The sequence below is a fragment of the Pagrus major genome, chromosome 1, assembly GCF_040436345.1.
Source record: "Pagrus major chromosome 1, Pma_NU_1.0".
Lineage (NCBI taxonomy): Eukaryota > Metazoa > Chordata > Actinopteri > Spariformes > Sparidae > Pagrus > Pagrus major.
In genome coordinates, this window is record NC_133215.1 from 33,500,262 (window position 1) to 33,525,648 (window position 25,387).

The following is a 25,387-nucleotide window of genomic DNA, read 5'->3' on the forward strand; positions in this document are numbered from 1 at the left end:
TCAGAGCTTTAAAAGCATAACTGCCCCCCCACCTTCACCTATATCCAGATGGATACACTGACACATACACAGAGGCACACAAACACAGAGCAGAGTGACTCAGTGATGCTAAAAACATAATTGTACCATTAGCCTCACCTTCACCCCTCTTTCTCACATGCACACACACACGCAGCCTTGCAGTAGAAAGTGGTGTTGAGATTTGACGAGAGAGAAAAACAAGGAGGGGAGTGGGCAAAAACTGAGAAAGGGAGAAGCTGCGTGGTGCGAGTGTGAATTCAGCCTCCAGCTGGGCAGCTAAATGGACTTGGTCAGTCATTAGCATGCTAAGGTCTAGTCCGGACATTTAAGGTTATTCATTCCCCAGGCTAATCCTTCCTGAATTGCTCTTAATCAATGCCTTTTTGCTACTGGTTGTTGGCCTGCTGGTTATTTTCCACAACATCCTCAACAACACTCCAAAACCCTGCCAGCTACACCCTGGCTGAGTGCACCACACGTTTTCAGTGTTTTGGGGGCTGCAGATGTTAGCGCATACATAATAAGCTTGATCACAAGAGCCCCAACCTGGCAATGTAATTCCACTACCCAAGGTGCATCTGTTCTGCTTGTACTCACAGGAACCCCATGCTGGTGGAGCTGTTTCACAAAGTCACACAAGTCATACAGAGGCTTGGTTGCTGCCGCAGTAACAGAAATCAAAAGGCAGATGGGCCAAGGGGAAACAGTTGGATATTGGCCATGCACAGCGTGGCACATGACTTAAAGGCAGCAAATATAAAGTGTATAGACTTGGTTGTTTATTGTTCTCCATGCACAGGGAAATTTCTCCATCGCCTGCCTTGAAAATAGAGTTTCCCTGATAGCAAAGTTGGAGATAAGGATATTCCAGTGCATCACAAGTGTATGTGGATAGATGTTTCTCCAGTGGCAGCATCTCCTCTTCGCCCACACCATGTCACCTGACCGCTGTGCCGTGGGTTACCCACAACGCATAAGGGTCATCAGATAACAGAATCAGAATCAACACAATAATATCCTTGGAGAGTGTTATCAACATGAAACATAACTCATGAGCTAGAGAGGTAAGAACACTATTACTGTTAAATATGATTACAGTTTTGGTCAAAAGTTGACATACACCTGTACAGAACATGTATATCATGGCAGTCTTCAGTTCCAATGATTTCTACAACTCTCATTTTTCTGTGATGGAATGAGTGAAACACAAACTACTTTGTCACAAAAACATTCATGAAGTTTGGTTACAGGTCTTCTGACAATGTGACCAAATCTGCTGGATCAAAAATATTCATACAGTAATTCTACTACTTGGTTAAATGTCTCTTGGACATTTTCAGCTCAATTAGGTGCTTTTGACAGCCAGCTAAATTTGGTGGCTTCCTGTCACAAACTTGTTTCTTCAGCACAGTCCACATGTTCTTGATGGGGTTCAAGTCAGGACTTTGTGAAGGTCATTCCAAAACCTCAACTCTAGCCTGATTTTTTTTACCACTTGATGTGTGTTTGGGATCATTGTCCTGTTGGAACACCCAACTGCACCCAAGACCCAATCTTCTGCTGATGATTTTAGGTTTTCCTGAAGATTAGAGATAATCCTCCATCTTCATTATTCCATTTACTTTCTTTCTGCTGCCAGTAGATCTGCTGCCTCACAGCTGCCTCACAGCCTCACAGCATAATACTACCAGCACCATGCTTGACAGTAGGTCTGGTGTTCTTGGAGTTAAAGGCCTCACCTTCTCTCCTCCAAACATATTGCTGCTCATTGTGGCCAAACAACTCAATATTTGTTTCATCTGACCACAGAGTTTTCAGTCAGAAGTCATCAGCTGTATCAATCATAATCAGTCAGAAGAAGTTAAGAGGCCATGCTACAAAGCAAATTTGATTTGCGCAACTTATTATATTATATTATATTATTAAAGTTGCTGCATATATATTTTTGTTCCAGCAGATTTTGTCACATTTTCAGAAGACCCATAATAAATGTATTATTGAACCAAACTTCATGAGAATTTTTGTGACAAAGTAGTATGCGTTCCACTCATTCCATAAAAAAACGAGAGTTGTAGACATCATTGAAACTCTGACATGATATACATTCTTTACAAGTCTATGTTAACTTTTAACTAGGACTGTATATTAAACTGAAACTGCAGCATTCCTTGTAAAGATATTTTCAACTCCTCTGCTTCTTCGGAATTTTATCCATTTCAAATACACCTCCAGTCACAAAGTAAATAGATTGTGAGTTTCCGTGCTGCTTTACTTCTTTTATGCTCAGAGCAAAATATGATGTTTCTGCCTCTGTTGTTCCCTCAAGACTTTGGCTGACCCACTTTTCCCTCATCGCGTGCACCACAAGGGTGTTTACAGAATAAGGAACATTTACAGTGGAGTGTTTAGAATCAATTTGATATGATGAAGTAATGCGTTTGAAACAATTAGAGGAGATCAAGTAATGCGAAGTATATATGGTGGATGCTGTGGGTGGAGATCCCTGGTGTTGACTGAATGAGTTTCATTCTGGCAGAGACATTTTAAAAGACGAATGCCTTGTCTTACACAGTGATTGGTGTCACAAAATTAAAACTAATCAAGGTCCCTAAAAAATAATTAATGGTTTTCAAGACAGTTTAATGACAGTTAGAGCTCATTTAGGTTTATAACCCTGCTGGAACAACCCACAAACTAACAAAGTCAAGTGCACTTTTATGTGATTGGTGGGGTAAGCTGGTTATTTGAAATCACATTACATTTTTGTAAATGACATTTTTTAATGTTTCACAGAGACACAAGATAACAATATGTAAATTCTACTTTTTATGGATAAGGTCAGTGGTGAACATACCTCAAAACTACAGGTCTGCACCGGTTCAAAATGAGCTGATGCGAACAGCCCCAAGGAAAATCCGATGCGATCCAAAATGCGGTCAACCCAAGCAGCCAGCAGCATACTGTACAGACAGCTGCCAATAAAGGGAAGCAGTATGCCATTTTTTTCTGCTCTTCACAGGTCACACACTCTCTCTCTCACATCAAAAAATGCATTTTTCTCCCGTGATAGATATTACATATCACACGCTCAAAGCTGACAGTGAGTATAGTGAGAAGATTCTTTCTATGTCAATTCAGTCATACTCATTGTAACGCTGTGAAACTTGTTCTCTGCATTTAACCCATCTCTGAGGAGCCTCTGTCCCACCAACAACTCAATTTAAGCAAATGTGCCCTTTAAATAGTAGGAAAAATACTGCACCTTTGACTTTAGACCAGGTTGTTGTTGGTCTATGGCGTAATCACTTTATGCTGCCCGAAGATAGCAATGTGCCATCAATGCATCTGGTCACTGCTCATTTTAAGACCTACTCACCCAGGGGTGCACATATGGATGCAAGAACATTTGCTACTTACACAACGTGGGTGCTGAAATTACAACTGCATCAGTGAGTCAATGACACTTGCGCTGCATACTGCACTTTACACTTTGGCATGAAGTAGGATCCAAAATGTGATGCACCAAAAGTGCAATGGAAAGTCTCTTAATGAAAAAATCATAACCTACATTGAGCATGTGGCATATTTTTTGCTCAAGTGAAAAATAGCAGCAGAAGGAAACCTCAGATCCATGTGCATCAATGAGAAGACTGTAACCTTCCTCAAATCAACACCTAACCCACTTGTCTGCCCTCTTCTGTAAAATTGAAAAAGGCGATGGCAGCTGTTTATCTTGATACCCTCCTAATATTCATATAACAGTACTGGATGGAAATGCACATTTTCATTAGTAGATTTTCTGAAAATTCTGTTGAAATGTACACTACATTTGGTTGGAAACCTGATTATTTACACTCAGACCGGTAAAATAATAAAATAACACTATGTAGAACTACCTGGACTAAATTTGAATTGGACCTGGCCTGAATCAGGCCCTAGGAACATGTGAACCCATGGATAGCTCAACTTGAAACATAAAGTAGACATATAAAAAACAATTAAAGGTAAAGGCTCTGTTATTTTCATTTTACAACACAAGGGTTGTAAAATGAAACTGAGTTTAGTCCCTTTACACTACGTAACAGAAAAAAAGGAAAACAAACTATTTTATATGATGAGGTGTAGAGGATGAGTTCAGGACTCTCACAGCCTGAGGAATGAAGCTGCTCTGTAGTCTGGTGATAGCAGCAGGGTGAACAGACTGTGGCTGGGTGGGTGTCGTCTCTCAGTGTCCTTTAGGCTGTGTTGAGACATCTCACTTCACAGATGTCACTGATGCTCTGTAAATGGCTACCAATGATGTTCCGGGCAGTTTATATTACTTTAACCACATTTTTAAAAATAGACAACAAAACAATGCTTCTACAATAATGGATACAAAGGTCTCTTGAATGATCGCTGTTTGTTGTCGATTTTGCACTGATACTGTTTAACTTGCTAATGGGACATTTCGTCAATAGGCCTTTATATTGATTGCAATGCTTTTCTTGTTCTGCAGGTGATTCTGATGCTGACCAAACTATTTGACTTCAACCTCAACAGCGTGACTGAGAGTTCATTATGGAGGTAAGCTTATCCCACTACATGAGCTCATAACATTTCTAGAAAACCCTCGAGCAACTATGAGTTTGACAAAATAAATTGGTCAAAAGGGAGTGTTGAGTTTAGTTCTATATGTTTCTGATCTTTTTTAATCCTGTGTTTGAGCTGCTCCCAGCACTGCTCTTAGTAATAAAGAATACCAATACTGACAAGGATCCCATAATGTGAATTAATGAGACATTTAAAGCTTGAGAAAGAGGCAACAGTGTAAAAAACATCTCTGAAATGACAAGCCTGAATAGCCACCAGAAATCGCTCACATGAAAGCCACTAATCAACACCACTAGAGCTGCCAGTGCTATCCAGCAAATTACCTTGACCAGCCTTGAACACAGCGTAGCCTTGCTTGGAGCGCCGACCTCATTTCTGACTCGATTCTGATGTAACTTTGGTAGAAGCCATTAAGGAAGGAGTGTGGCTACATTAAAAAAAGAAAGCCATAACCAAAGAAGATAAAATGTATTTTTCATCATTGTTCCCTATGAAATATAGTAGCACAGACATGTTCTCTCTAGGAAAGCAGAATGAATAAAGATTGACTACATAAATTAATTTAAAGAAGTAAAGAGAGAAAAGGACTGATCAGCCACATATTGTTGATCTTTGCTAAAAACTGAAACATTTCTTAAATGCACGGTGGCCTTCAGAGCTCAATGCATTGAAGAAAACATAAACAGCCAAAACACAAGCAATTTAAAAACGAAAAAAAAAACATCTTAATCAACTGAAGACAAAACATCTTCTACATGCTGCAGGAAACATGCTGCAAATACAGAAAAAAACACAACCGAATTTTTGAAGTCTGAACTCACGGTATGTGGACCTAGAATTAAACATTTGCATGTACCGTGGGGTCCAAAAGTCTAAGACCACATTGAAATTCTGTAGTTTTTAATTGTAAAAGAATTCAAAAATATTCAGAAAGTTTGAGGATTGAGAATGTAGACGAAAGTTTCAGAAGTCAAACTGTTATTCTAATTAAAGATGGTCTTTTTCAGTGTCAAATCATGGCTAGACTCAAGGTGTCTCAGGGGGCAGTGGTACTGTCCAACACTTTACAGAAACTGGATTGTTGCATTAAAAGAACAATCAGGCTGACCCAAAGAGACCACACCATTAGAGGATCAATAGATCAAGGTTGTTCCCTGAGAGATAGAAAAGCATCTTCATCACAGGTACAGATTTTGCACAGAAAAAATGCAGTTAATAGTACACTGCCAGATATTGCATTTTAAACCACACAGATATGCCGCATTATCGCCGCAGCGGAGGTTCGCCAATTCTCCCCCGTTGGTTGTTCACACAGAGCCGAGCAGCTCCGGCGTAAAAGACGAACCAGAGTAACTCACACAGCAGCCGGCACCGGCGTGACGGTACACGTCATGAAGATGACATGTGTGTTTTTTTCAACGTGTTTCCCGGTGTCCTCCTGTTAATCTAAACATGTACCCGCTGACTGTTTATAATCATATGGATGCTGTTATAATGTGTTGTGATTGAGATCCTGACCCACCAAACATCCTACGTTTTTCTCTGAATTACATAATTACATAATCACCATCAGTAAACAGGAGACTGTCTGACTCTGTCACTCTCGGGGAGGGAGGCTGTTTTCTGGGGGGAAAGTTCACTGAAGTCTCGGTCGGGAGGGCTGACCGTCGTGGTGATTTTTTACACCGTGACATTTCTCTATATTTTGTTGAGTGAAGGATCTGTTCAGTTATCAGACAGTGAACAGCATCAGATCGACACATCCTCACTCCGCGCCGCCGGCTTATCCATTCACACTGGTTCAGTTCGCCAATACTGCGCCTCTGATACTACCTCTGATACTACCTCCGTATCAGAGGCGCAGAGAAATTTCACCCCTCGCTGCATCTGAAACTTTCACACAGAAGCGGATGCGGAGAATTGGCGCAGGATCCCCGCATGTAAACGGGAGTGTGAAAAGGGCTAGCACGGCGGCCGGGATGCGAACCGGCGTCCCATGGTTTAAAATGCAACATCTAGCATTGTACTTAACCACTCGACTATCATAACATTCCTAAGCTCTTGTGAGTATTTATACTATATAACATATATCCGCTAATATTAAATTGAAAAAAATCTAAACTACGATAACTCTTTTTAGGATTACTTAAGATTTATTATACATAAATATGCTGGTGTCTTAAATAGGTGACGATTCAAATAGCTGGCTAATATGGTAAATTGGTGTATTTTGAAAGAAGCAGTTTTACAAACAGACCATATGCCCGCCCCTACGGAGCGCTCAAAAAAAGTGCGAAGGAACGCACCCAAGGCGGCATCCGTCATTTGATTGGTCCACACTCTAGCTGTCTCCCTATTGGCTGGTGAAACACAATATTTTGAGAGCAGGGAGGGACAGCCTTGAGTCTGAGCAGACTCCTCAACCTGAGAGGAGGTGCTTGTTCTGAGTGCGTGCACATTAGGTTTGAGCGCGCAGACTTTAGATCTGAGCGAGCACAGGACATATTTGAATGCGAGCGAAATTTTTGTGTGCAAGAAGAAGATGTGTGAGCACAAGCATGTGATTTTTGAGTTCAAGCACACATTTTGAAAGAAAGCAGCAAACATCTCAGTGCGAGCACAAAATGTGAGCGTGAGGAGAATAAATCTGAGCACGAGAAGGAACTGTGTCACTGAAAAGGAATGAAATCATGCTCTCATACTGAAAATCTACGCTCTTGAATAAAGATAGGATAATTCTTCCATAAAATAGGCGTTTTTATACTGGACAGCAAGCCACCAATTTGGCTGTCCTTTTTGCAGCCAGGTCCGTGCATTTAGACAGACCGCGGCATATTGGGGGTCTGTTTTGGTCCGCCAATATGACGCCTTGGAGGGTACACTTTTTGCCGCCTCCATTGCTATGTAAATCCAAGGTGTCAATGTGCTGGTAATTGCGTGACATGGGCGGAGGTGTCGAAGACGTGCACTGTGTGACCCGCAGCCGGGAGTTTTAAAAGCAGGAAACAGCTGATCACAGCAGTCAGTTCATCACTTCATCCGCGGACGTCAAGATGAGCAACTGGAAAGCCGCTGAGATCGGGGAGATGCTTAACATCACAGCCGAGAGAATAATTAACAATCAGATCACGGGGACTGTGAAAGATGGCATCTTGTACGAAAAGGTCGCCGAGGAGCTTAGCCAACGTGGCTTTCGCCGGGAGAAGAAGCAGCCCAACTTCGTGCTTCATGTCACGTCACATGTTTACGCCTACCCCGTGCCGGCTTTTTTGAAAAGGAGGAATATTACGCCTCCGTTTCACAAAGACAAGGCAGCAAATTGCAGCCGTTACCTGACCGCAAATGTGGCGCATTTTCTAACTAAAAAGGGCTACAGATTAATGGCAGTAACAGAAGGTTTGTATGCAAGGAGAAGAACAGGAGAGAGAATGACCCACACTATTTCAAACCCACAGTGAAACATGTGGTGGGAATATTAATGTCTGGGGCTGTTTGGTCTCATCTGGAATTAGACACCTGCACAGAATTGACTCTACCCTGACCAAGGAGAAGTACCGCTCCATTCTTAAGAGACAGGTCTCCTCTGGTTTGATCTTTACGGAGAAGGACCAAGGAGTCCTGACTGTCATGGACTTCCCTCCACAGTCACCTGACCTCAACCCCCTGAACATTTGAAGGGGCACTTGGGAGACTGAGAAAGCCAAGCATTCTGTGACATCACCAGAGGCTTTGTGGGACATTGTCAAATCATGCTGTGATAACATGAGTCAACAGGTTTTGCACAAACTTTTGGAGTCCATATCAGCTCGAGTGCATGCTGTCAGTAAAGCCAAAAGGGGGACATATTTCAAAGATCCAACTTCTCACTCTAACTGTATAGCTGATATCATTTGCAATGAAATAATATAGTATTGCAATCAAAAATGAAAACTAATGTAGAAGTATATCGACTAGTGGTGTCAAACTTTTGGAGCTCACTGTATTTTCTGTGCAGCCCGTCTCACTCCTAATGCGTCAATTACAGCAGCCTGGTTACCCCTGGCTCTACTCTTCAAATGGGTCATACTCAGGACTGACACCCTGGAGACTGTGGTTTGCATCCCATGTGTGACCAAGAGTCAAGATTGATTTGCTTTTAAGTTATGTTCTGTAAGTAAGTTAACTTAGATGAATGACGTGATGAGAGTTGGGCCGGTTTGTTTTTTTTCCCATGTGTCCATGGTATGGCCTTCTTCTGGCTCAGATATCACAGTAGCAGACCACCAAAGTGCCATCGTTTTACATGGTATGTGGGCTAGATGAACGTGCCTGGTACAATTTTGCTATCTGGGTAGCAGCCTCATGTTTATTGTGCTGTATTATATGCAGTTCTACGTTGCAAGTCTTATTTAAATCAGCTGAATAGGTTTGAAATTCTAGTAGAGATCACAAAGTTTTGAAAAGATATCAGATATGTCAGGCAGAAGTATGAGGGAGACAGATGAAAAAAAATCCTCAAGACATCTAGATGAATTCTATTTGATGCAATGGTGCAGCTGAAAAATGTGGCATCTAGAGTTTGAATGTATCACTTGGTATAAGCATCATGTAGCTTCAATAAAGTGTTCGAAACAAGCTGATGCTCATACTGCATATATGATGCTAAATATGGAAATTAATTTATGTTCTTAAGATTTAAAAAAAGAGGGAAGGGGTTATATAAAGGTAAAATCAAGCATTTTAGAGGTTGTAACAGTTATTACTGGATATTTATATGTTGCCTAAATGTTACCAAATAGCCTATGAATATCAAATTAAGTGCATGGACCAATGACAGTATGGCTAAAGCAACCTGTAGCACTCCATTTACTTTCTTTCGGTTTCACCGAGACGAGTCTGCTGTCTGAATGGATAAAGCAGTTCTGATTATATAAAATGTAAAATGTGTCGAAGAGCTCTACCTGTATACTGAGGTTTATACCTATCGGCTTAATTTTTGTCATTAATGTCATAGGCTGTAGATTCCTTTTCAAGTTTTGAACACTTAATGCCCTGCTTCCAAGGGTAATTTTTAAGCTGGAAGGGCAGAAAAAAGAAGGAAAATCCTGTATGTGTGTTTTCACCCTGGCAGACTTATGACACATTTTACAGTGCCTAAGATTAAAAAGAGCAAAGTACAGATGGGATACCTTCATCTTTTGATTGACAAGTTTTCAGCAGAATAAACATGGTGTGTGGGGGGATCAAACACATACTAGCTTATACTAACTCTTTAATGAGATGCAGCACAACAATCTGAAATACAACATGGATATAAAGTAAAAAAATAACCACTTTATAAAGGCAATATGTGTGAATGCATTAGCAAACAGTGGCTCATTTGTTGGCAGCTGTATTTGTGTCCACCTGTTCAATGTATGTTTAATATTCATTCTTTTTCAGATTTGTTTTGGTCTAAACCTGCAGAGTTTGCCATACATCATTTATTTTAAGCAGCCCTCTCTCTCATAAATATGTGTCATGTGTTTCCCACACATACACTTGGCTGTTTATTTGCCTGGGCAGATTGCCCAAGTAAGTCATTTTGGTGACCTGTTTTACCATTTTTTATTTTAATTTTTTATCAGTTCAAGAGAAAAATGCCATCCACCATTGCCTACCTAGTGGACAATCTCCTCTCTCCCCATCTACCACTTTCGTCTACTAACAATTGTGCATGCGCTGCAGAGACACAGAGAAAGACAGATATTATGTCCATCTCTAGAAACACTAAATTTGGTGTCACCGCCTTTGTTTAATATGGGTGTAATTATGCCAACTAAAGGAAAAAGCAAGGTGATCAGATAAAAGTAGTTTGCGAGTACATCAAACTGATTATTTTAGTGAATGCTGAAATAATGTGAATAGTTAAGTAGAAGTAAAATGGGGAAATAAGAAATAAGGTACTATAAATTGGGTAATGTAATCTTTCATTAAACCATCACAATTACACTGTCATTCTGTGGGTCACTGAGGTGACAATGATGGGTGAGAGTGAATCAAACAGTACATTTTGGGACCATAAACACAAAACAATTACCTGAGTGTCACTGAAAGGGTCAGGAAGTTCAGTGATAGTTTGCTGTGAGTTATGTGATAAGATAATTTGACCTGCATCTCTGTAAAGCATTAACTCATCCTGCCATCTTTCACAACTCATACTGTTGGTTCTGTTGCCCTGTCCAGCTAATGTTTAAGTTCCCATGAAGTAAAAATCAATGTTTTCAATCACATATGACTTGCTCTATGTTTCACTTATATGCCAGCTTTAGGCCCAACAATGGCAAATAAATAATTGTGTAGGTATTCTTAATGGTATTTTAGAGATGATCACTCATCCGACACTCTGGGATGTAAAATAATTGTGCATCCAATAAACACCCTCTTAATTTTTATGACACTACCATAGATGTATAAAAGTTTACTATTAGTACTGGCAGGAGATGTTTCTAATTCTGGAGAGACAAGCTAGCTAGCTAGCGGCTGGGCGTCTTGTTGTCGGAAGGTCGCTGGTTCGGTGGTCTGCATGTCATAGTGTCCATGGGCAAGATACTGAACCCCAAATTGCCCCCCCCTCCCAAAAAAAAAATGTCCCTGTTGTTCTTTTGAAACTAGACAAAGCTGTATTTGAATTTTATAAATATAGATATTGAATTTAGGAGATTTGGGTGAAGGCACTGCGACGAAATGACTTATATTTCACCATCAAATTGTTTGTAAAGACTATACATAGTACATAAACCTTTGTGTTTTGGAACACATTAATATGATTGTTGTCCATCTGTCTTTTGTGTATTTTCATTTAGTCTTGAAAGGTTAACGAAGTATTTCCAGATTCCCTGTTTTCTGCTGTTTATAGAGTAAAAAGACTTCAAGTTCACAGAGCAAACATCACACAGTTTTCTACAGAGGCTGCCTAAAGGCTTAAGCGCTCACCCAGAGCTATGGTAAATGTACCATTATATTACTGCTCTTACCTCATAGAGGCCCAAGTGAAGCTATTGCTCTGTGTCTCTGAAGTCATTACCCTCGTAATGGTGCATCTACTGATGATGTTCCACTCACATTATTATAAATCTGATGCCTTGAGAAAACAGAGCTTCTACTAATGGATGGATGATTAAAGGTGCATGTGGCTAAGCTGACATATTGACAGAAAGACAGAGGAATGGAGAGATGATAGATATTTTGAGAGAGCAAAGAGGATAATGACAGCACAGAACATTAGTAGGCAACACACAGGCAGAAAGACAGAGCAGCAAAGCTACAGATAACTGCGTTTAAGATAGCCAATCGGTCTGCCAGAAATCCAGCTCTCCTCAGGGACAGTTTGAAGCTATACTAGGTATCTCTGTCTGTTGTGGCCCCAAATAGCAGCATGAGGTAACAGCTTGAAACTTTTATACCGTGAAATCACATGGCATTATGTGTGCAGGCGAAACCTGTCTGTCAATGCTTAATGCCAAAGTACATATAAAGGAAAAGATTTCACACAAGCAAGCTTTGATACTATGTGTTTCTGTCAGCCTTCACTGCCTTAATTTACAGGCTTACAGAACAAGGAACAAGGTCCATTTATCATTGTACAACACATGGTCATACAACGGAATGCCTGTCTATTCTTTAAAAAAATTAATTATAAAAATGTTTTTTCATTGCAAATATCAACAAAACTCATATGAATGGATAGAAAAGTATTGCAGGGATACAACAACCACATCAATGGGACATTGCATGCCTTATATTTGATGGCCTGAGAATGAGACTCAAAGATCAACTTTCTTTAGAATCACTTTATGAGTTTGCCTGCATCAGTCCCACACAGTGTTGCTTTAATTGTCCACCTTAATGCACACACACTGGCTTGCCTCGACTTTCTGTTTTCTCTCTACCAGCAACGTTACCTGCTTTCTTTGTCAGCAGTTTCATAAAGCCGACCGAAAAACACATCTCGCGCTTAGGATTGGTTCCAATGTCATAACAGCAGGTAAGCTGCACGTGGATGATGCTTGTTATGTAGCCGAACAAGACCAACGTGGGGTGTATACCAGAGAGCATCTCTCTCTCTGTCTGCAGAGCATGTGTGATTGACAGTACATGGGAGGGGAAGAGTGAGGGCAGATTGTCACCTAGTTAACTGATCGCAGATGGCGCCGTTCTTGGGCGGCTGTTAATATACCAAGGCTGCCCACCCAAGTAAAATGTATGTGTGGTAAACACTGCCAAGTCACTGGTTTAGATCTTGAGTTGGTCCCAGGGCACCGTAAAATGGCTGCCCACTGCTCCTTAGGGATGGGTTAATTGGATAATTACAATTTGCAAATCTGCAGTATGAAAAGTCATGCTACATGATAGTTCACTATCACTCTGTAACCACCAAACAATCAACTCGATTACTTTTGATACTAGGAGCACAATTAATTGATGGCTGTGAGGCAAGATAAATTATAAGGGTTAATGGATGGTTATCCTCAATGGAGAGTCTATCAGTGGCAAAGATAAGCTGATTACAGTAGTATGTGTATTACAACATGTTCTCATTCCCATCTTTTTTCTGATTCTACTTGTACTGTTGCACCTCGAGCTGTTGTAACGTGAATTTCCCCGTTGTGGGATAAATAAAGACAATCTTAATCTCAATCTTAATCTTAATCTTAATCTTGTCAAATACAGCAGTTTGGTCAGTGGCCTTAAAGGTGCTATTTTTGTATGAAAAGTCTATTTTTGAGTGTCATTGCCAACTTGTCAAAAACACCAGACACTTCCGGATGGCGGCTGACCCGTCCTACAATACCAAACCGTCAGTTTTTGATGAGTTGGGAATGAGACTCAAAAATAAACTTTTCTTACAAATAGCACTTTTAAGCTTTAAACTATGACACTCTATCTACCGCCAAGTTTTGCATGTGAAGGGCTCTGCTGTCAATTTAGCACGAATACATAATATGCAATGTTAGGTTACAGTTAACAGTTGACATATTATTTAGTTGACATATTATGACTTTTGGAGCTTTCGGTTAGGTTAAGGCACACAAAGTACTTTGTTTGGTTTAGGCACCAAAACTACTAAAAAGAGAAAAAGATCTTACTTAGGGTTAACATAGCTCAGTCTTGTCACGTCACATAACGTGATGTAAGTTACGTCATTTACATACATTAACTTACTAACATTACATAAATTAGTAACAAATCCTTCTTTAGTCTTATTCACAAACCAGATGTGAACCACCACCCCAACCACCTACTGACTTGGACTTTTCTCGCTCTTTATACAACAACACTGGAGGGGTAACTACACCATCAAGCAGCAGAGGGCCACTGACCATGCTGCTGTATTTGACACATGTGAAGTGAGAACAGGCTGGACATACTGTATTTATTCCCAGAATGGATGAATTTGTGACAGTGAGAAGAAGCAGTGTGTCTTTTGATGCAAAAAAAATTAATCCAACAGAAAGTAGCTTGTTATTTCAGGGTGTTAGGATGCTCTTCTTTCTTCTTTTCCATTTTTAAACGCACTCTTCAGTAGTGTAGCACTTGTCATGCTGGCCCTGCTGCTGCACGGAGTAGACACCTCTGGTCATAACGTCTGTCGTTAGACCATTGATTTATTAAAAAGCAAAACAACGGTGGGGGTTGTGGCCAAGTCATGTAATCGATGTAAGCTTGATCATAGTGTAACACCGGGATAACTGACTACCACGGCAAGCCTAGTGCAAGGTTTAAATGAGTTGTTTATTAGGAAAGAAGATGAAAACTAATGTGCAGATGTTTACTTCTGTCTTCTCATTTTTCTTGTTAAATATCAAGAAAATATGAGCACTGCTGCTGATCATAAAAAAACTAATCACATAAAATGTATACAAACTGCTGTTTCCATTTTTGTATTATTATGTTAATAATGGAAATAAAAACAACATTTTTCAGAAATATTGCACCTTCCTACGAGACGACAGTACTGACAGTGGCCCCAAGCTAATTTTAGTTTGAGACCCCTGCAGTATAGGCAAATGCTAAGGGCGCCATCCATCCATAGGGATGCCACGAATGAGCGGAGACAGAAACACATCAAAATTATTTACTTTTACTATTTTTTACTCATACTATTTTAATACTATTAATTCTAAAATGCCCACAACAACAAAACTATGTAACATATTAAAAAAGGCTTTATTTTCTAAGTGTCCTGCAGCATCAAATGGCGCATCAGTTGTCTAAGATGCAAGGGGCACCAGCTAAAATCTTGCCACGGGCACCAAATTGGAGTGTAGCTTTGATAATAGAAGTTTGTCACGAAACCTGAAGGGCAGGAATATGATGGAAAGGGATTGCGGATATGGAGGGGAGAAAGGGAAAGGTATGATTTAGCCTGCTACTCAGAAGATATACTATACTGTCTGAGTGAGCTAAAGGGTCTCATAAATTCATCCTGGAACACTCAGCTCGGCTACCATTTGTCCACTGTCTCAAGCTGTTGGTGTTTTCAGTGCTCTAATGCAGAGAGTGACCTCATGTTAACTACCCTAAGATGTATGCAGCTCTCATCCTCCAAACCATGATTAATCCAACCCCTATGGAAAATGTAAAAAGCTTTGTAGCAGGGGCCTATCAATGTATAGTAGACTCTGAAAATTATAATTGAAACTCTATCTAATAAGCCTTTTGATAAGTGTCCGTAGACATTATTCTAATCTATTTCAGAGAAAGTAAGAAGTGGGGTTGAATTGAGGAGGTTTTTTGATTGTGTGTGAAAAGAGTGTGTTTCAAGGATGTAATTGGGAACAGCTCAATCATCCTCCAAGCATACCCAGAATCAATTTTCCTCAGTGAGCCATATCTCTGTAATAGGACTCAGTCATTCTTTCATTTATTTTCTCCTTGTTTAATCCAACATATGGACAGTGTGAGGCATTGGCTTACCTATAGCCCCTGTGGAGCCAACATCCTCACTACTGATGGAATCACAGCTGTGTGGTCAGAGTTGCATTTTACGCCCACACATGAATAGCCTTTCAAAAGTCACTAACAAGGCAGAGAAGTTTCACTCAGCATTGTCGTCCTTGAGAAACTATCATGTTCAATTTAATTTAACTTTTCATCTTTCTTGGATCTGCTGGGGTCGGGCCTTTTTTATTGGTTCATGTTGAAAGTTGCTGTGACACTAAAAATATGTCATTGTCCCCTAAATCAAGTAATTCTGTGACAGTGGCCTCTGAGGAGCCGATCAATAGCCTGATGATGTCATTGTCCCATGGTCCTGGCTGTTGATGGGTTCTGATGAATGATAGTGGACTCATCCAGGAGCGTTCGCCTGGTGGCAATGTATTTGCTCACCATGGAATCCAGCCTGTATTAAACCTCAAAGGCATAGTAAATGAGGGAAAATTGCCAGTGTTCCATAAATATTTCTGTATTTTCACGGTTGTTTGTGAACGTCAAGCGTGAAACTCAGAAAACTCTTCAAACAAGACTTTAGTCTGGATTTAACAGCTTCACGGAAAGAAAGTGGAGGGAAAAAACACATCAGTCGACGTGAGTGATTGCTTCATTTGAAATCACACAAGGCGTTCTGCGGTGTCTTTGCTGCATTTTAAAGATTTGCATGCTTTGGGCTTTTTATCTAACTTCATGTGAAATTGTAGTAGCCCCTTGATTGAGCCTTAGGCCTCTGAAAATAAATCAGACCTGACGGCTCAAATAACTCGCTCAAACTTCCCAAGACAGGCTGAAAGGCAAAATTTTGCATTTGCACTTTGACTATAACATTTGAATATTTCAGCACCCATTCAAAGCTGCTCTTAATCTAACTGTTCAAAACTCAGTCTCTTTCTGTGGAAATTAAGTTGTCATGTGAGACAACCCTTCTACTACTCCAGTTCCAATATCACTGTTAAATACTGAATATAACCCAGAAATCATGAAGTGGACCCCAAATATAAAATTACTGCCAATGTTGTGATCATGTCAACACACACTCTTTTAAATTTATTTTACAAACCCACAGTTTCTGTGACTGTATTTGTTTCATGACATTTAGGATAATTTCTCTTTGTGTTTAGCTTTTATGGGTTTTAGTTTGTTCTTTTCTGTTAACAGACTTTGTAACTGTGTTTTGAAAGCTGCTATATAAATTATTGTGTTGTGTAGGTAGAGAAGAGGCATGTGGCAAAGAGAGAACTATCATAATCTTATTTTACTTGCTCAGAGTACTTTTGGATCGTATACAGTTGTGGTAAAAATTTTACATATGCTTGTAAAGAAAAATATATATCATGGCAATCTTCAGTTCCAATGATTTCTACAGCTCTCATTTTTCTGTGATGGAATGAGTGGAACAAGCGGTTACAGGTCCAAAGATAAACTGTACAAACAACTGTTTATAGGTATAAAGTGCATGGCACTAGGGCCAATGGGCATCAAAAAATATTGTTGGTTTTTTTTCTCCCTCGAGGGTGACTGGCGGCGCCCCTCCAGCAGATGGCGCTCTAGGCGACCGCCTATATCGCCTATGCCTAGAGCCGGCCCTGCATGGCACAGTTGTGTCACTGCCACGATCAGGAAGAAAACCCAAACTATCACCTGCTGCTGACAGAAAACTGGTCAGGATGTTCAAGAGTCAACCAAAACCCCCCAAAAACAAGCCAGAAGCTGCTGGAAGACAGGTGTCAGTGTCCACAGTCAAGTGTGTTTTACATCAACATGAACTGAGAGGCTGCTGTGCAAGACAGAAGCTCCAGACACAGCACATTAAAGCTCAACTGAAGTTTGCTGCTGATCACATGGACAAAGAAAAAACCTTCTGGAGGAAAACTCTGTGGTCAGATGAAACAAAAATGTAGTTGTTTGGCCACAATGAGCAGCAATATGTTTGGAGGAGAGAAGGTGAGGCCTTTAACTCCAAGAACACCAGACCTACTGTCAAGCATGGTGCTGGTAGTATTATGCTGTAGGGCTGTTTTGCTGCCAGTGGATATGCTGCTCTAAAGAAAGTAAATGGAATAATGAAGAAGGAGGATTATCTCTAAATTCTTCAGGAAAACCTAAAATCATCAGCAGAAGATTGGGTCTTTTGTGCAGTTGGGTGTTCCAACAGGACAATGATCCCAAACACACATCAAAAGTGGTAAAAGAACGGCTAAATCAGGCTAGAATTGAGGTTCTGGAATGACCTTCCCAAAGTCCTGACTTGAACCCCTTCGAGAACATGTGGACTGTGCTGAAGAAACAAGTCTGTGACAGGAAGTCAACAAATTTAGTTGAACTTCATCGATTCTTTTAAGAGGAGTGGTTACAAATTCAGCCAGAAGCTTGTGGATGGATATCAAAAGCACCTGAGCTCAAAATGGCCAAGGGACATTTAACCAAATATTAGAATTACTGTATGTATAATTTTGACCAAGTAGTTTGTGTTCCACTCATTCCATCACAGAAAAATGAGAGCTGTAGAAATCACTGGAACTGACAACTGCCATGATATACAGTACATTTTCTTTACAAGTGTATGTAAACTTTTGACTACAACAGAACAACAAAACAACAACAAAAAATGAAATTAATTTGTTATATTTATACTGTTTAATTACCTGCTTTAGACTGGCTCTTCTCAAGTACTCTTCTCAGATAATTAAAAATACCAAAGTGCTTTAGACCAAATACAGTTTCATGAACCTAAATTTAAAAACATGTTCTACATCAGATTAAAAATAAAAACGTATGTTCTGCATGACAGCAAAAGGGGGGCTCTATGTAACAAGTTGTGGCATTTAACATTTATTAATCACTTTTTTACTGGCAATATATGTCTCTCTCGGTTGCCTATATGGGCCAGTCTCTTCTTAGTGCCTCTCTCCACTCAACCCCTTTAAGTTGTTTGCAGATTAATGACTGATTGTTACCAGTAGCTGTCAAATGCAGCTGCTTTTAATCTTAATGAAAGACTCTTTTAGCCCATTAAATCAGCTATCTGACAGATAGATGTGTTGCATCTGTAGCCGCTAATTGAAAACGTCAAGTCACACACAATGATCCATCATTATATCACAATCCAGACTGCTGTAAAATAACCACACAAACCTCTGTGTTTGCTTCACATTGGTCAGTCTAACTGCATTCTGCCATGTTACACAAAGCAAACCATTGGGTATTGGAAATAGTGACATCCTGTGATCACACTGGACACAGTTCACAGTGAAACATGTTGAGACATCAGCTCACTGAACGTCAGTGATTATGTTCACTCACTGTTATCCTCACTGAAAAGCAGGTGCATGCAACCCTTGTTTTTTAGCATGAATGAATGAATGAATGAATTACTTTTATTATTGTGTCATGCATACTTGTATGCCCAGCCCGCATGGGCTTATAAGACACCAAGAAAACAAACCGGATCCAGAGCACATCATCAGCACATCAAAGAAATAAGAAAACAAACAGGGGTTCAAAACCATTATCTGAAAAAAAAAGAAAAAAAAAAGAAAGGGAAGACAATGCCAAGGTTCAAGAGAAATCATCAAAAATTAATTAAACAAATATACCTGTCTTCTTTTCCAGGCTAGCATCTTTAGCAAAACAAAATCTGTGAATTATTATGTGTTATTATTTACTGCTCCAATTAACTTGACTCTAACTTGAATCTTTAGTATTCTGTTTCTCCACATGTTTATGTTCCACTTCATGCTGTCATGTTCAACTAGAAGCAGGGGAATTTTAATTCTGATGCAGATTTTTGATTATTTGTCTTTGTGGCATTTAGATTTTAGTGTCATTTGTATGATACTATATTGTAAAAGTTTGCATCATTACAGGTATATCAAAGAATATCATTTGTTTTGAACCACACTGATAATGTACATTTGAGGAAAAAAACTGTACACATACAATCTGTGTATGTCTGTGGACCCTCATTGATGTGTGCAGTGTGCCAAACAGCAGCTAAAAATGAACTTTCCTGAATGTTTTTCATTATTTCACCTTTGACACTCTGTAAAAACAGGGAAATATTTCTGTGATAGGGTGTGTTGTTTGTTTGCAGCTGCAGCTCAAGTCACCACAGAGTGACTGTAATGAAGTGGCCCCTGTCTTCCCACTGGGCTTCATGTCGCTGTGTTGATCACAAAAGGGACTTAAATTACGTCTGTGCTTATTCGCCCCTCACACTGAATTCTTGAGGGGAACTTTTAATTGCAACAAGTAATTCATCAAGTGTTCATCAGACCTTTTTGATTCAATTTCAGGTCAACTGACTACGGAGCAACGTACCAGAAGCTGAATGACAAAGTAGGAGCAAAGACAATACTCAGTTATCTATATGTGAGCCCTAACAACAAGAGAAAGGTAATGTCATTCTTCTGTTATTTCTTTACATTTGATATTTGTCTTAATTGTGTGAGTTTTGTTTCTTCCTCACTTTTGGTCTGATACAGTGTGTAAAGTCAGATTGGGGCTGACATATTGATGTCCTACACATCATTCATTGTTTGATGTCATGTCACTTTCTACATACATATACAACATATACTATACAAGCAAAAACATATGGACAGATACACATAAACACACATACATTTTCACAATTAATTAAATCATTTGCATGTGTGATTGCAAATATACTGAGTCCCTGTAGGGTCACATGTACGGTTTAAAAGAAAAAGTAAATCTGTGCTCTCAGGTTCACAATCCGTGCGCACAGATGTTGCCCTGTTCTATTCTTCAGACCCGCCTTGCATGGACTGGGATGACCACATCCACCCAGTAAATTCAATTGCCAAATATGTGTCCAGTGCACAATGATAGCACAAGAGCATTGAACCGAAATTATCCTTAAACCCAGCATTAGACGAATTTGACTTACTTGACAGATGCGGTCGCTGTCAGAATGCATGCATGTATGTTAGAAAAAGCAAAATGGATTACAAAATTGTGCGCAGACTGTGAATCTGAGAGCAAGGATTTACAAAACTGTGCCCAGCAATTGTGAATCTATTCCCACAGTTTACAAATCTGTTTGCACGGTTTATGAATCCGTTCGTACGGTTTATGAATCCATTCCCACAGATTTCCACATCCAGTTTTTTTTTTTCTACCATGTGACCCTAGAGGGGCTCCGTACAGAAAAGTGTCATAAGTACAACCTTTTAAAATGTTCAAGTGAAATAAGACATTGTAATTTTACATTTTTGGAGCTCATTACATTTGTATGCAGCATAGTATTTGAGCAATCTTTTTCAAAGTTCAGTGTAAAGAAGATGTACTGTATTTAAATGTGACAAGAGAGAAGAGGTAACTAGGTAGTTGTTGCACCAGAGCCTGTCTGTTTGTTGAGAACGACCATCCCGACTTTTCATTTTAGATGCAGTGGTGAGTAACAGATGTATCACCTCTGATGATTCATGGACTCAAGAGGCTTTAAAGTCCAACTTCAGTGTATTTGGTATTCTTATGATATTTCATATTTTTCTGATTCCTTTCCTGACAAATAACTAAAGTTTGTGCTCAAAGTTACAAAATGTATACTGGTTCTAAAATGGAACAATGACATATTGCTATAGTGGAATCTGGGAGTTATGCATTGGTTTATATGGGTTATAAGAGTAGCTCCTTTAAGAAGAAGGGCAGTGTGTAGTGTGTGAGTGGTCGAGTGAGAGAAAGAGAGAGAGCCATGGTGGCTGTGCTCAGAGCAGACCGTTGTGATCAGAGCAGAAGGAAAGTTGAGCAGTGAAGTTTTTCTAGTCGTCTGACTATAAACCACACCACCATTCTCTGTTTAAGAAAAAACATTGACCATCAGACAGGGAGAAGCATGCACATATACACTATCACCATTATCAAGCACAGACAGAATGGGGGATTTTAATCATCAGTTATTCAATTATATCAATGAATCAATTATGATCCTCAGTTTACTTAATAGGTGCTTCACATGGGATTTGAGAGTAAGTCTGGTATCAAGCCAAAGTCCCATGTATTTATTGTATGTATTTATTAAACATTCAGCAGTTTCAATTTCAAAACCTTGATATGGGCAGAAGGCTGGGGATCTGAAATGTTTCAATAGCAGATTGTAGATTTTTAATGGCCAGGTGAAGAGAAATTTTAGGTGTCTGAGATGATATTGGTTATGTATATGGTGAATAAAAAAGGACAGAGAATGGACCCCGAGTTCTACCTGAGAGATAGTCGAGAACCCATTTTATGGACCGTTCATCTTGTCCAATCAAGCATAGCACTGATCAAGCATTAAGCAGCTTTTCCCAAAAAATACCAGGATTGACCTAATAAAACACTTTAAATGGTTCTGGAATGGAAAGTGTAGGACATTGTAGATAATTGTCCAAGCTTTCAATAACATTGTTAAGTACACATAATGCAGTTGTTGTGCTATGATCTAAATCCTGACTGTTTGGACATTAATATGTTAACATTATGTCAGTATGCATGTCCATGATTTCTAAGGTAGTTAACTATTTGTTCAACATATTGCCAGAGTAAATGAAATGATGATGAAGAGCCTGACTCATATTTCATTTATTATGATTTCATTTTCAAAACAGACTTCAGAAGGGATTTGATAATGTTCCAAAACTCAGATGCATTGCCAGAGTCATTTGCAAGTGAAGACAAGTGTAAGCCAGATTTGGCTTATACTAAGACAGTTAACTGGCAGCAAAGAATATACTCTACAATTTCTAAAATGAATGGCTTGGCTATAGTTTCATTTTTCCTTTCTGTCTTTCTAGAACTAATGCAGTTGTCAGCTAGACAAACAGGGGTGAAAGACAAGAATGGTTTCATATTTGCAGCCATTCCTTTAGGTGGTGACCTTGCATTTTCCTGGGTTTGGGTCAACTGATAATTAGAACAATATGTCTCTGTTCACTCCACAGTCTCACCTTTCTTCCTTTACACCACTTGAATTAGGCAGGGTTGTTTTCCCTGAGTTAATTAATGTCTGATAATGAAGATGAAATGCAACCCCACCTCAGTTAAGAATCCCAGCTGCCCCTACGATCCAGTTAGTTGGTCTGTCAGTGACTGGGATATCCCAGAGGTCAGTTAAAGGTGCTAAGATAGTTAATGAGACACCTTTGGCTACACATGGATGCTGGAATGTCTTTATGTTTATATCTGGGAAGGGATAAGATGCAGTCTAGCTAGCATGTCATTCTGTACCCAACCAACCTTACTGAATTTCACTTTCTATTATAGACAAAGAACAAAATGTGTGTCCAATGTCAGAAGAGACAGCTTTAAAGAAGAATCCTTAATGCTGAAGTGAACCAGGAAAAATAGTTTTTAATCAGAGGTTCTCTCAGCTAGTTTGGAGGTTGGAGATGCAGCCAGCTTAAAGCTCTTTACTTAAATTTGTTATTTTTGACATATGACGCATGGAGCTCTCTAACATGCCATTAAAGAGGACCCACTGAATTGAACTGAGGCAGACTCAGGTGTAGGTTCTGCTTTGCTACCATTTGTTGTCATTGCTTGCATGTTCTGTCTGAACTTGGCAAAGCCAGTGAAGACATTTTGAGGCTTTTCTAATGAGGCAGTAATTCATAGGAGACAACTGGAGAGAACAGTAGCCTCTTTGTCCAGGAAACCACTTAGTTTCCCTAGTTTAAACACACATAACAGCAAGGAGTGAAGACCTGCAAACAACTTGGCAGGTTGTTAATATCTTTTCACATACGCAGGGAAACAGAGACACTTAAAAACACTCTCTCATAGATACACATGCACACCATCAGGCTCTCAGATACACACATACATGTTGTATCTATTTTTGTGTGCTATCCTCATGTCTATCCCCTGTCACCTTTACTTACATTCACATATTCTAATTATCTTTGTCTCACACGTTCACACTCGCTCTCTGGGACTTATTTCTCTCTCACACTGATAGTATTCCCATGTTGCTAAAGCATGGCATTAATTTAGAAAATGTAAACAGACTAATAGTCTATAGCTATAGCAGCTGCCCTATGCAGTTAAAATAATCACATGCAAGTGAAAAATGAGACACACATGAAAAATAGAGACACAATTTTGCTTTTCTCAGATCCTTGCCACATGTCTGATGAAAAATGTAATGTTGGCCTTAGAGTGCGGAAAAAGGAACGGTTTTAAGGTGTTGGGGTACAAAGGTAGGGCAGGTGTGGATATTAGCAATTAATAATTACTAATAGTAATTATTGAAATTAATAAGAATAATTATTAATTAAAATCAATAAAACAGAGGACCACCCTGAAATCAGGGACCAATAATCAGACCGGAAAAAGACAGTCTCAAAATAAGGGTTCAATGTAAATATTTGTAAAATATTAAGAATTAAAGGAACAGTGAAGGAAATTAATCCGAGCACTGACCATCACAACCAGCTGTTACCACAAACCATCTGCAGGAACAATCACAAAGCACTGCTCTGTACAATATAATAGAATTTATATAATCTTGGCAAAATTGACAAATAATCAATGATACTTCAACCAACAAAAATCCATCATCCAACTGAGCTAACACGTGCCTTAAAGCACAGTGTGGTTTGGACAGAGCTGGACTCTGATGTTTCGAATGTGGTGTAGGTGCTAATGTGACACACGTGTCTGATGTTATAGTGGGGTCGTTAACAGATAGTCTCAGGAGCAGCTTGTTGGAAACTATGTGTGTGTTTACCTGAATGTATGCAAGTGTGTGTACATGTGGGTTAGTGGAGGAAGAGAAAGATAAAAAGGGCTAATGCTCGGAGCACAGCAAGGAGGGGGAAACAGCCATGGAGAGACAATACTCGCCTTTCTATCACTCAGCGGCCGGTGGACGAACTCAGGCTTGAATCACCTTCTGCTGGTCCTGGATAGAAACGCGACTTACTGTACGCTCACAAGGCGGCAAAGCTAACACTTAGCTCCACAAGGTGGAAAGGCTTGAATCAGCTTGTGATGAGCACAAAGAAAGGCAAGCAACAAACACAATGTTTTACAGTGTAAAACTAGCAGCAAAAAGGAGTCTGTGGTCCACAAAAACTCACAGATACATGTATCTTAAAAGCATACAATACATGCTAATTTCTAGTATCTGCCCAGACACTGAATAAGCCTCACTTGTGGCTGCACTGGTGGCGGTTAGCGTGTGTCCGTACACCTCCTTAATCCAGCTTGTTCTCTCGGCATGGATGAATGGCGTTGTAGCGCTGTGAGCAGCTGACAGTGGCTGTTCTCTGCGTTAGTGGAAGGAACAGTAGAGTCGATGTGGCCGAAGAAAATGGGGCAAAGTGGGCCGTTTTTAAGAGGGGTAAAATCCTCACCAATGCAGGGATTAGAGGCTGGGTTGCACAGCTCTCCTCTGGATCCGGAACCTGTTTGGTAAACACAGGGCATTCCTGGCTCGTCCAGCAAGATAAAACACTGCTGCCTAGGTGAGGTAATAACCAAACGTTCGGCTGCTCCCTTGTAGTAACCGCTGCGCAGGTGAAAGTTGACACTTTCAGCAACACGTTACGATGGCTGCCTCGACTGCCTTGAAACTGCCGTGCAACTGTTTTTATGGTTCTCCATGAATCTGGCTCTTGCGTGGAACTGACGATGCAAGAACGGGTTTATCCTCTGAATAGTGTCCACTTTTGGACTTCTTAGACGAGTCACTTGAGGATGGATCCAAAAGCAAGTCAATCCCCATAAGACCCCATGTTAAAATACCAACATTTAGAGCTTGTTTACTGTATGTTTACAGCCTGGTACAAAAAATTGTTTTGGTCTCTCTAGC

General features: G+C 39.9%; 1 protein-coding gene across 1 annotated transcript in view; it reads left to right on the forward strand.

The window, feature by feature from the left end:
* The window catches only part of sorcs1 (sortilin-related VPS10 domain containing receptor 1), a 215,398-nt gene that overhangs the window by 103,971 nt on the left and 86,040 nt on the right, over positions 1-25,387 (forward strand). The window contains exons 2-3 of the mRNA XM_073464743.1: positions 4,520-4,587; positions 19,866-19,965. Coding sequence (XP_073320844.1) covers positions 4,520-4,587; positions 19,866-19,965 — 168 coding nt within the window. The remainder of the gene's footprint in view (positions 1-4,519; positions 4,588-19,865; positions 19,966-25,387) is intronic.